This window comes from Pseudophryne corroboree, chromosome 7 (genome assembly GCF_028390025.1).
Source record: "Pseudophryne corroboree isolate aPseCor3 chromosome 7, aPseCor3.hap2, whole genome shotgun sequence".
NCBI classification, from domain to species: Eukaryota; Metazoa; Chordata; class Amphibia; order Anura; family Myobatrachidae; genus Pseudophryne; species Pseudophryne corroboree.
Window position 1 is genome coordinate 34949085 of NC_086450.1, and position 13660 is coordinate 34962744.

Genomic DNA, 13660 nt, shown 5'->3' on the forward strand with positions numbered 1-13660 from the left:
TAAGTGTTATAATTGTAATCTGCTGTATAATCTGCGGTTAATGTGGGTCACATGACATTTATTTCCCAGATTGTTATTTCAAACTTTTAGGCAAAGTTCTGATTTAAGAGCAATGCCTGATTCCAATGTACAGTAATATATTGCTACTTACCCACTGTCTGGGCTCTGGAGTCACGGCTGATGCAGGTTAGAGGACAGACCTGTGTGTGTAATGTTTTTCTGCTTTGCATTATGGGGGTTATTCAGGTTTGTTAGCAAACCAAAAAAGCACACTAATGGGCAAAGCCATGCTGCACTGCAGGTATAGCCAGATTAAGGGGGGGGATGCAGGGTATACAGTACCCCGGGCCCCCCTTTGTCGCGGGCCTCCCGGCCAGAGCACACTGACATCAGTAGCTTTCCCTCTTAAGCAGCAGCAGAACCAGTAGCCAGAACACGAGCAGGACAGTATGCAGTGCAGGCAGTGACACAGGAGTATCAGGTTTCATGAGCTACCAACGAAGCTTCCTGACCAGAGAAGAGATAGGAGGGTGGAGAGAGCTGTAAGTGACACAGGGATCCCAGCTTTTCCTCCTTCCCCGCCTGGGTGTCTGAGTCCTGTGTAAACTGTTATGTAACTAAACCATTTGTGTCTAGAGATAGAGACACACACAGAGAGTCCTTCTGAGTCCTGTCCCAGTGTGTAGGTAGTACAGAGGCTGCTGCTATTCTTGCATGTGACAAGATAAATTATTGAATTTTTCTATGTGTATTATAAGGTTAAGTTGTCTTTGTTCCACTACAAGAAAATTTTATTTAATAGTTGTTTTTCAATTAGGTGGAGCTATAAACAGTACCCAGGCATTATTAAACTATTAGACCCCTTTTCCACTAGCTCAAAAAACACGGGTAAATGCACGGGGGCGCACATTTACCCGTGTTTTTTGCAAGTGAAAAAGGGTAAACCCGCAAAAACCCGGATCAAGTGACCCGTGAATCCTACCCGGGTAGCTACCTGGGTAGGACACGGGAATGATCCGGGTAGGGTTGTAGTGTAAATGGGAGCCGTTTCGATGCGACACGGCTCCCGTTTACACTGTATGGAAGGGCAGCGCTGGGAGATCATGTGATCTCCCCGCGCCGCCCCTGCCGCGTCACTAGAAGCGTCACCAACCCGGCAATATGCCGGGTTGGTGACTGCTGATGGGAAAGGGGCTGAGCACGGGTCGCAGCAGGGCAGCTCCCGTGTCAGGCTCCCGGCTGCGACCCGTACTCGTAGGTGGAAAAGGGGTATTAGTTAAAACTAGAGATGAGCGGATTCGGTTTTACTCGGATTTACTCGGTTCTCAAAATGGCATCTTATTGGCTCACGGATGTCACGTGTTTTGGATAGCCAATCATATGCCATTTTGAGAACCGAGTAAATCCCAGTTAAACCGAATCCGCTCATCTCTAGTTAAAACTAATATATACCATTGGTTTAAATTTAATATACACAATCTATACCTCCCACCATGACCCATTCCAGGAGGGACAACATGCTCTCTACCTGGACTTCCTTCTTAATTTATGATTGTAATTACCTGTGTTGAAATACCTTTCTTATCAATTAAATAGTTTAACACAGGTGACGCCAATCATATATTAAGTGGGAAGTCCAGGTAAAGAGCATTTTGTCCCTCCTGGAATGGGACGTATTGGGAGGTATGCACAATTTAATATACATCCCCCACCTTCCATTGGGGCCCCACTGTCTTAATTGCCCTGAGCACCCCTAAGGCTTAATCCGGCCCTGACTGCAGGTGGGGCAGATGTAACTTGTGCAGAGAGAGTTATACAGGTTGAGTATCACTTATCCAAAATGCTTGGGACCAGAAGTATTTTGGATATGGGATTTTTCCGTATTTTGGAATAATTAGATACCATAATGAGATATCATGGTGATGGGACCTAAATCTAAGCACAGAATGCATTTATGTTACATATACACCTTATACACACAGCCTGAAGGTAATTTTAGCCAATATTTTTTATAACTTTGTGCATTAAACAAAGTGTGTCTACATTCACACAATTCATTTATGTTTCACATACACCTTATACACACAGCCTGAAGGTCATTTAATACAATATTTTTAATAACTTTGTGTATTAAACAAATTTGTGTACATTGAGCCATCAAAAAACAAAAGTTTCACTATCTCACTCTCACTCAAAAAAGTCCGTATTTCGGAATATTCCGTATTTCGGAATATTTGGATATGGGATAATCAACCTGTATTGGTTGGAGTGTGTTCAAACTTAAAACCCCAAATTTCTGTGTAAAAATAAAGCAGATAGTATTTACCCTGCAGAGAAACAATATAACCCACCCACCCTCTGCACATGTTACATCTGCCCTCCCCTGCAGTGCACATGGTTTTGTCCATTGGTGTGCTTTTTTGGTTTGCTAACAAACCCGAATAAGGCCCTATAGGCCTAATTCTGCTTTAGTTGCAAAATTGCAAATCGGACGATCATCGTCCGACTGCGCGTACGCTGCAAACGCATTGCGCATGTGGAAAGTCGAAATTGCAATCATAATTCAGTGAAATGCAATCGCAGTTTGATTGACAGGAAGTGACAGTTTGTGGGTGTTAACATGGCGTTCGTGGGGAGTGGTTGGAAAAACGCAGGAGGATCATGGCTATTTTCGAGGCGTGTATCTGACGTCAGTTGCAATGGATTGTGACTAAAAACTTGGTGCTGGTGCAACTGCATTCTCATTATTTTGAGTAGCCCAGGGTCACCAATTGTCGATGGTGCCCGATGGTACGCAATACTGCTGTTGCAGACGCAATTTTGCGATTGCACCTTTCTCTGCGATTTTTAGCAGAAACAGGATTGAGGAAAATCGCAATTTCTGTCTCAATAGCGATCCAAGCTGGATAAGACCCTATATCCACTTCATTCATAACGGCACTGACTATATATATATAACCATAGAATGTTCTGGAAATAGTACATGGTCAAGAGACCGGTTGAAAAGGTCTATACAAAATTATAGCACACTCAGGGCCGGGTGTAATGAAGTCCGATTTTGACGGACGTGTGGAATGCCAGCCTAAATCTGACTTTTTTTTTTAAAGAAGCAATCATTTACAGGGCACGGATTAGCCGGGATCAGTATGATTTACCTACAATCAAAATACCGACGGTTAAAATTCCAACAACAATTGACCGATGGTCAAAATACCGATAAGGTCAAAATACCGACATGGTCAAAATACCAACATTTAAAATGTTGACACAGGCAAAAAAAGAAGAAGCAATCATTTACAGGGCACAGATTAGCCGGGATCAGTATGATTTACCTACAATCAAAATACCGACGGTTAAAATTCCAACAACAATTGACCGATGGTCAAAATACAGATAAGGTCAAAATACCGACATGGTCAAAATACCAACATTTAAAATGTTGACACAGGCAAAATACCAACATTTAAAATGTTGACACAGGCAAAATGCCGACAATTAAATTGTCGACAGGTCAAAAAGTTGAGGTTTAAAAAAATTGGTGTGTATGTCGTCATAGGTCAACATGGACACCGTATAAGTGTACCGCGTCCCCTTCGATGGCTCGTTTCACTCGCCATGCTTCGGACCCGGTGCCTCGCTGCGCTCGGCACACTATTATATTCCCCCTCCAGGTCCACTGAGATGATAAAGTACAAACAAGTCGGTTTCAATGAAAATATCATGAAAAAATCATGTCGATTTTTTTTGACTGCATTTTAAATGTCGGTGTTTTGAACTGTCGACATTTTTAATATCTGTATTTTGACCATGTCGGTATTTTTACCGTCGGTATTTTGATTGTAGGTAAATTGACTGCATCCCGTTTAGTCTTGTACATGATTGTCCCTTTAAAAATAGTCAACCCGCACGGCCGCCAAACTCCCACTTCATACATCCCGGCTCATATATTCTAATCTACACGCTACGTACCATTGAGAGAAATTTTTGTTTCACTACGGGGGAGATGCATCAAGCTTTGGAGAGCTCTGGCCATACTTGCCTACCTGACCCTCTCCATGAGGGAGAAAATGCTCTGTTCCTGGACTTTCCTGGTAATGTATGATTGCCATCACCTGTGGTGAGCTAGTTAATTGATAAGAAAGGGGTTTCACCACAGGTGATGGCAATCATACATTACCAGGAAAGTCTCTGGCACAGTCTATTAAATGTATATGAAAACCTTCTATTATAATCACACGCTACTCCAAATTGGCAAAGAACTGAACCAATTAAGTTTGTACGGACAGGAAGGGCTGTCTGTAATGATAGTTATACATTCCCATGAATAAGAACACGACAGCTGTAATTACTGTAGATAAGATTGCTGCTGACTTGTGGGAATGAAGCATCTAGACATTGCCTAGGGGTGGGAGAGGTACGCAACGTCCTAAATTCAGTATCCATCCTGTATGTTGTTTTCTATGTGCTGGCTTGCTCTAAGCCCATCTATGTACTCTACCTATAACCTATCATTCATACACTTTGTATACATTCTGCTATCCAGCTGATGCTCAACAATCCAAAGAAAATGATCCAGTATCACGGGGAAAGGGTTACCTGGTACTCTCCGTCCACACTGGAAGAGCTTCTGGAGCTGAAGAGCAAGTTCCCCAAAGCCCCTCTTGTAGTGGGGAACACCACTGTGGGTGAGCAGAAAATGGGAAACTAAATTACCCGCATTATGTTACAGTAATGGCAACCAGTGATGCACTGTAGCAAGGCAGATCCGCCAGGGAAATGCAGTGGTAGAAGCCTATGCATAAAGGGGGGTCTCCAGGTGCTTGGTGATCCATTAGAGAACCTGTATAGAGAACCTCTAATAGAGTAAAGGGCCCCATACACTAGGGAGATGTATCTCAGCAATGACTTGAATGCAATTTTCCTGCAATCTGGCCGGGAGCTTCCCGGGAGTCCTGCGATTGCAATTTCATACTTGAGTGTATTTTTACATGTGATTTATCTCATGCAATCTGTTATTAAACCTATTTCCATGCAATTGAGATAAATCTAACATGCAACACGTGTGATCTGTGATTGCGATGGGAAACATACTGTAGCGAACGCGCATTGCATCGCAGTCGCACAAAAAGGACAGGCAATGTGACACTGTTCATGCAATCCGTCTCAGCAATTCGTCTCAATTGCATGAAAACAGACAATATGACACTAGTGTATGGAGCATACTTGCCTACATGACCCTCTCCATGAGGGAGAAAATGCTCTGTTCCTGGACTTTCCTGGTAATGTATGATTGCCATCACCTGTGGTGAGCTAGTTAATTGATAAGAAAGGTGTTTCACCACAGGTGATGGCAATCATACGTTACCAGGAAAGTCCAGGAACAGAGCATTTTCTCCCTCATGGAGAGGGTCAGGTAGGCAAGTATGGTATGGAGCCCTTAACAAGCTTAACAAGGTTGAAGACCCATGTTTTAAAGCAGGGGTTCTCAAACTCGGTCCTCAGGACCCCACACAGTGCATGTTTTGCAGGTAACCCAGTAAGTGCACACATTGGCGTGCACAGCACATTTTATTAGGGGGTGCACCGTTGGAGGGGTGTGTCTAGCACCACCTTTTGGGCGATTCTAGCACCATCTATTGATGGTCAACGCAATATAAAATATCCACCCTTGTACCAATCCTAATAAAGCAGATGCATTGTCAGATGTTGTGGTGTTCACCAAACAAACACCCCTGATGGCACTCACTGCAATTACACTGCTCCTCCTCAGCCTGGTCTGGCTCCCCCTCTCTTTCCCCTGCAAGCTCCAGCAGCTTACTTACTAGCCTGCAACTCACTGACACTGACAGTCGCAGACTAGTACTGCTGCTGCTGCTGGAAAAACAAGTGACGTGTCAATGCTGCTGCCAACCGCCTGCCAGTATTGAATTTGTCTTCCTAAGAGGAATGCTGGCTGCTTGCTGCTCCTCATCAGTGGCTGGCATTGGCATAGAAAATAAGAAGAGAGGTGGGCGTGTGGCGGGTGTGATGGGTGGGCGTGCGAGCAGCATGACGTCATCACGTCACATCACGCAGTTTTTGTACATGGAGATGTAGCCAGGAGTTTGAAAGCCGGTGGCAGTGGCACCTTTGATTAACCCAGGCGTCCGGTCAGTAATGCAGTCCTGACAGGGTGCAACGCAGAGGGGACAGTAATCAGCCTGCTCAGCGATCGCTGCATCAGGCATGTGAGATTGGGGTGCCAGACATTAGGGGGTGTCTGTGCGCACCAGGCACCCCCCCTGCGCACACCTATGAATGCACAGGTGTATTAATTACTCACAGACACATTTTAAAAGGTCCACAGGTGGAGCTAATTATTTAACTTGTGATTCTGTGAGGAGACCTGCAAAACATGCACTGTGTGGGGTCCTGAGGACCGAGTTTGAGAACCTGTGTTTTAAAGCATCATTAGTTACAGCAGGCATTCCCAACTGCGATCCTCAAGGCACACCAACAGTGCAGGTTTTAGTGATATCCACGATTCAGCACAGATGGTTCAATCAAAATAACTGAGCTACTAACACCTGTGTTCAACCCTGGATATCACTAAAACCAGGACTGTTAGTGTGCCTTGAGGACCGAGGTTGGGAAACACTGAGGGGCAGATGTATGAAGCCTGGAGAAGTGATAAGCAGAGCCGGCCCTAACCAATATGATGCCCTAGGCAAGATTTTGGCTGGTGCCCCGTAGCATCACCGCTGGTTCCACCTCTGACCTTGCACCTCTTTCCCAGCACCATCACCCCTCACCCATAGCAGTCCTTAATTTGGTGTTTGTTTGTACCCCCTATATTTTAATTAGGAACAGTTCGCACATTTGGTGCACAGCCCAAAAAGGGGTGTGTTTTTGCTGGCAAGGGGCATGGCCACACAATAGTAACCCCAATTCCAATTACGCCACACAGTACTGCAACTTTATTCACATTTGATCATGCGATAGTGTCTATAATTCATATTACATCCCACAGTAGTATTACTTTACCTTATAAACATTACTCCTCACAGTAGAGCCCCTTATTCACATTACATCACACTGAATTGCTCCTTATTCACATTACACCACACCCTATTGCTCTTTATTCATATTAGACGACACAGTAGTTCCCTTTCTATATGCAACGCCACATAGTAGAGCACCTTATACACATAATGCCACACATTAGTAATGCATTTATACACATAATTCCACACAGTAATGCCCCTTACACATTATTAATGTCCTTATAAACATAATGCACCTTACACATTATGGCAACCTTTATTAATGCCCTTTTACACATAATGTCCCTTACATATATGCTGCACATTGTTAATGCCCTTATACACATAATGATACACATAGTGCCCCCTACACATTTGCTGCACATTATTAGTGCCCCTATACACATAATGACACACATACAGTAGTACCCTGTTACACATATGCCGCACATTATTAATGCCCTTATACACATAATGACACACATAGTGCCCCTTACACATATGTTGCACATTATTAATGCATTTTTACATGACACACATAATGCTCCTTACACATATTCCGAACTCTACTGCACAACCAACTCACTCACATGCACACAGCACTCACACTGCCGCTATCACTGTGACCTCTGCCTCTGCTTGGATACAGATGTGTCCTCATAAATCTTGCCTCAATGCTAACGTCGGGCACCTTTTTATGAAAATGCATCTTATTTGCATTGCTATGTGGCTAGGATGCACAAGCAGATTCTGCTGATTAAAATGATATGCAGCATGCCTATATATTGTGTGAGACTGTTGCTGTATCTGCATAATAAATGCTACACACAGAATATAGGCATGCCGCATATCATTTTAATCAGCAGAAGCTGCTGAATCTGCCCCTAGGCACGTCAAATGCCCTAGGCAATTGCCTAGTTTGCCTATGCCTATGTCCGGCTCTGGTGATAAGTGGAAGGTGATAACGCAGCAGCCAATCAGCTCCAACATGTAAATTACATATTGTAGCTGATTGGCTGGTGCATTATCACCGTCCACTTATCACTGCTTTATCACTTCTCCAGGCTTCATACATCTGCCCCTGAGTTACAGACATATCATTAAACAGTGAGCCTCTTCTCCTGTCACTTAATTATCATGTTTCATCCATTAGCTCCCAAATATTACAATGAAACAGATAAAATAGATACATAGGGGTATATTTACTAAAGTGCAGGTTTTTAGAAGTGGAGATGTTGCTAATAGCAACCAATCAGATTCTGACTGTTATCTTCTATAAGAGGCTAGATGAACAAAAAGTAGAGTCTGACTGGTTGCTGTGAACGCCTATCATCACATACCAGTGACCAATTTACTTGTTTGTTTCAGGTGTTCAGATGAAGTTTGAAGGTGTTACGCACCCTGTTCTCATCTCTCCTGTCAGGATCAAAGATTTGTACGCTGTGTCTTCTAATGACAAAGGTGATTAAAACTGCATTTTACTGCATTTTCAAATGTACTAAGAATCCACCGCCATTTTTTCGCTGCCCAGGGTATCGCCATCTCTGGATGGCGATACCCTATAGAAGCCTATGGGCTTCTTATCGCCGGCAGCCGCAACCCGCCGCCCCCGTCGCAGATGTCTCTCCCCCGGCATACCCTCCTCCAGGAAGCCCTGGTCCTGAAAGGTAATCTCCTCCTCCCCCTAGCAATGCAAACGGAGGTCCTTCCGGCTGCAGGGGGCAGGAGGAGGCACCGGGGACAGCCTGCTGCCTTGTTCCAGGCAGCTGAGGAGAGCCCACGGAGGTGACGGAGACCCCCCGCACACCACCTTACAGGTATCGCAGGGGGCCTCTGTCACCGCATTGCGATGTTGATCGCATATGTTAGTACATATGCGATTAACATCGCTGCGATGAGGCGGCGAGGGGCGGCGATGTATGTAAATACATCCTGCCCTGAGTGGTGGGAGCAGCCAGGTAGCTGGGCGCTGGATGTGCAAGTCATATAATCATAACCATATATACAGTGTATACAATAAAGACAATAATTTAGTAGAATAATGTCAGCTATTTATTTGATAAACATTAAAGAAACCTGTATGTGACAAAGCACAGGACGGACAGAATCAGTGCAAACCATCAATGCGCCTCAACCAAACAACATCATACGATGCAGGCGCTCAGGTGTCATTCCATTTCTACTGAAACTAACACAAAACTATGGTATCCAACTCAACCATATAACTTGAATGCCCCCCTGTTAGGGTGGTATTGGTACAGCCAATGAACAGTCAAGAAAGATGAGCGCACACAAAACTACACTATGAACTATTGCACCGCTGCTGATGGTATGCCTGTCTTTTCCTGTATCAAAAATAGCCAACAACATCCACAAAACAATAACAAAACTGGGAATGGAGGGTGAGGGAGCATCACAAATCAGAGTCCCCAGTCTTATATAACCTATCGCCTAGGCTAAACACACCCACCATCGCCTTATTGGTTACAAGGTTACATATGACATGCACATAAGCCCGCCCACAGCCTTCAGGTTTAACTCAACTCAGTCTTATGGCAATCCTTCAGTTATTATTCTCCTACATGTGATACATTTCTCTACTTCCCCTTCCACACACACACCTTTTTTTCCTAAAGTCAGAACATACTATAGTCACATGTACTTTGCTGGTCACACAACCCATTTAGGGTTTGGTGCCTTTTTAAAATGAGTGTAAAAATGGGAGCACTTTCATTTCAGGACTCACAATTGGCGGTGCAGTCAGTTTGGCACAGGTGAAGCAGATTCTGGCTGAGAACGTCCCTAATTTACCAGAATATAAAACAAAGATATTTCATGCTTTACTGCAGCAGCTGAGCACACTGGCGGGAGAGCAGATTAGAAGCATGGCGGTATGTATATCTAAGTGTCTGTATTACACACTTAGGGTCTGGCTGCATCATGTTCCACAACAGTATCTGCCGCCTTTATGCTAAAGTAGAATTTCCAGAATCAGAATTTAATAGCTGAAATGACTGAACTGGTGCTCTGAAAGACACGTTATGTGTGCTACTATTTGTATCTCTGCCATCTGTTTAAGCTTTACTCTCTCAGTTCATTCACGAATGGTGTGAAAGGGGGGGATGCAGGTGGGTTTGATGTATATAAAGGGCTAAAAGAGCATATCCAAGAGGCTTGCAGTCTCATAGGTAACATGATTTATCTACAGATACAGTAGGGGGTAAACAAAGATTTGCTATTTGGCTTTTTATACTGTATGCAACCATTTAGTAGGTGTACAGTAGGTCAATTATAAACCAGAAAGTCTACAGGTGCGCAGTGAATTCTGCCCCTGTAAAATTGCTCTGGACAACCTTTTGCAGCTGTGTAGATCCAGGTGGAAAAACACAACTTGGAAACAGTGAAAAGTCACTTTAACGTTAAGCTTTTGTCACTGTATGGCCACAAAATTTTAAAGTTCCTTCATTTCTCTGAAATGCTACTCCTAGATTCTTAATTTCTCATTTGAATTAATCATGAGATGAAGGGGACATCAAAGTGGTGCTATGTATATGTGTCAATATGAGATTGGTATACGTGACCGGTGGACGAAACCCTTAAAATTACGTATTTTCATTAAGCTGCACCTGGTGGAGACACCCTTGCCCCCAGAGCATGCAGCAGTGCAACACTTTCCAACCTCCTGCCTCCACAGCGTGCAGCAGTGCAACACTTTCCAACCCCCTGCCTCCAGAGCGTACAACAGTGTAACACTTTCCAACCCCCTTCCTCCAGAGCGTGATGCAGTGTAACACTTTCCAACCCCCTGCCTCCAGAACGTGCAGCAGTGTAACACTTTCTAACCACCTGCCTTCAGAGCATGCAGCAGATCAACACTTTCCAACCCCCTGCCTCCAGAGTGTGTTGCAGTGTAACACTTTCCAACCACCTGCCTTCACAGCGTGCAGCAGTGTAACACTTTCCAACCCCTTGCCTCCAGATTGTGCTGCAGTGTAACACTTTCCAACCCCCTGCCTCCAGAGCGTGCTGCAGTGCAACACTTTCCAACCCCCGGCCTCCAGATTGTGCTGCAGTGTAACACTTTCCGACCCCCTGCCTCCAGAGCGTGCAGCAGTGTAACACTTTCCAACCCCCTGCTTCCAGATTGTGCTGCAGTGTAACACTTTCCAACCCCCTGCTTCCAGAGCGTGCTGCAGTGTAACACTTTCCAACCCCCTGCCTCCAGATTGTGCTGCAGTGTAACACTTTCCAACCCCCTGCCTCCAGATTGTGCTGCAGTGTAACACTTTACAACCTCCTGCCTCCAGATTGTGCTGCAGTGTAACACTTTCCAACCCCCTGCCTCCAGAGCGTGCAGCAGTGTAACACTTTCCAACCCCCTGCCTCCAGATTGTGCTGCAGTGTAACACTTTCCAACCCCCTGCCTCCAGATTGTGCTGCAGTGTAACACTTTCCAACCCCCTGCCTCCAGATTGTGCTGCAGTGGAACACTTTCCAACCCCCTGCCTCCAGATTGTGCTGCAGTGGAACACTTTCCAACCCCCTGCCTCCAGATTGTGCTGCAGTGGAACACTTTCCAACCCCCTGCCTCCAGAGCGTGCTGCAGTGTAACATTTTCCAACCCCCTGCCTCCAAAGCGTGCTGCAGTGTAACACTTTCCAACCCCCTGCCTCCAGATTGTGCTGCAGTGTAACATTGTCCAACCCCCTGCCTCCAGATTGTGCTGCAGTGTAACACTTTCCAACCCCCTGCCTCCAGATTGTGCTGCAGTGTAACACTTTCCAACCCCCTGCCTCCAGAGCGTGCTGCAGTGTAACACTTTCCAACCCCCTACCTCCAGAGCGTGCTGCAGTGTAACACTTTCCAACCCCCTGCCTCCATAGCGTGCTGCAGTGTAACACTTTCCAACCCCCTGCCTCCAGCGTGTGCTGCAGTGTAACACTTTCCAACCCCCTGCCTCCATAGCGTGCTGCAGTGTAACACTTTCCAACCCCCTGCCTCCAGAGTGTGCTGCAGTGTAACACTTTTCAACCCCCTGCAACTTGGGATGGATCTCCAGATTGTGAGAGAGCAGGATAGTCCTCTAACATCAGGACTGTCCCAGCAAATGCAGGATGGTTGATGAGTATGACATATGCACTGTAGAATATTGGGCACATTCCTCCAAATAAAGTACAAATGGCATTTGCGCTGTAGGGGCTGCAGAGACTTTTAAATGAGGGCGAAGGGGTCGAATCTGGAGTCTGCTCATTAACGAGATAGGATATTTAGAGCTAAAATGTAATGTTTGATGAGATTAGGTGGTTAGATTGGAATTTTTAATTATAATGAGTATGGGGGGCTGCAGATTGTTGGGATGACTTTTATGAGGCAAGGATATGATTTTAAATGAAGGATTTGATGGGGTCACATCTGGGATTAAATGCTAATTTCTTTGTGTGGTTATATTATGAAGTGTGTGTGTGGGGGGGGGGGGGGGGGGCATATTTTTGTACATAGGCCCGCCAATTGCTAGCTTGCCTCTGGCTGCTACCATTTCATAATCCTAAGGGGGAGATTCAAATGTTTGAAAAGTCAGTTGGGAGTCTGTTTTTTCCTATCTAATAGATAGGAACAAACAGACACTCGACCGACTTTTCAAACATTTGAATTCCACCCTAAGTATCTTTATTGACTGTTGACTTTGTGCCTGAACCAATGTACTGTATATAGCTGCAGCATTTTCTTCTACAGTAGCTAACACTTTCTTGTCACATGTAAATAAATAGTCCCTAGGAGGACACGTCATCAGTAAGGGAGCCATCAGTGACCTGAATCCAGTGCTTGCAGCCGGGGGCTCCATGCTGAACTTGGCTTCCAAAGGTAACTGCTGTGGTGACTGGTGTTGTAATCTAATCCATTGTCTAGGGGTGCTATTCTCTCCCACCCACCTGCTGCACCTGTGTCCCTTAGGACTACGTTGTGCTTTCACTGACACACAGGTATTATTTATTAATACGCAAACGAGACATATTTTCACCCATATACAGAGCTAACCATAACTCAGGATGTGGTCCGCTCTGATCCACAACATCTGCCGCACATCTCTGGCAGAGCACATGCATACAGGCAGAAGTTGTCATTGGTTGAGTCCTTAAGGTGCAGATTCCAACAATTGAAAAGTCTTTGTTCCATTTTCACATGAATTTATTGAGGTTTCATCATAATTAGTAACATGGAAAGGCGGTTCTCATATCACATACAGCTTGTCAAGATACGCAGGAACACGTTTCACGGGCACCCTGCCCACTTCCTCAGACTGTTTATGCCAGTTTGTGAAATGAGTAAACTCTCAGTCAGACTTCGTGGCTATTTCTCATTATTATTTGTAATATTATCCTTTTATTTTCTCTTTCCTTTGCTGAACGCGTGCAGGCGGCTCTCGTACCATCCCCCTGAACGATGCTTTCTTCTCTGGTGCATCTGCTCCGAAGACAGACGAAGTCTTGATCAGTGTTTTTATCCGGTACTCTGAGAAGGTTGGTCCTAAATGCAATGTTTGTCAGGTTTTATGTAGCCAGATGATTATGGTTTGTGGTATGGAGGGATGACTTTCACCTGCATATTAGTGACATCTCAGAGGTTCCCCAGTGATGGTA

General features: G+C 44.9%; 1 protein-coding gene across 5 annotated transcripts in view; it reads left to right on the top strand.

Annotated features, from left to right (window-relative positions):
- LOC134944371 (aldehyde oxidase 1-like) overlaps positions 1-13660 on the top strand; it is a 267367-nt gene that overhangs the window by 90961 nt on the left and 162746 nt on the right. For all 5 annotated transcript variants that reach the window (XM_063932949.1, XM_063932950.1, XM_063932951.1 and 2 more), the window contains 5 exons: positions 4544-4685; positions 8391-8483; positions 9762-9913; positions 12791-12884; positions 13437-13540. In XM_063932949.1, the coding sequence (XP_063789019.1) occupies positions 4544-4685; positions 8391-8483; positions 9762-9913; positions 12791-12884; positions 13437-13540 (585 nt within the window). The remainder of the gene's footprint in view (positions 1-4543; positions 4686-8390; positions 8484-9761; positions 9914-12790; positions 12885-13436; positions 13541-13660) is intronic.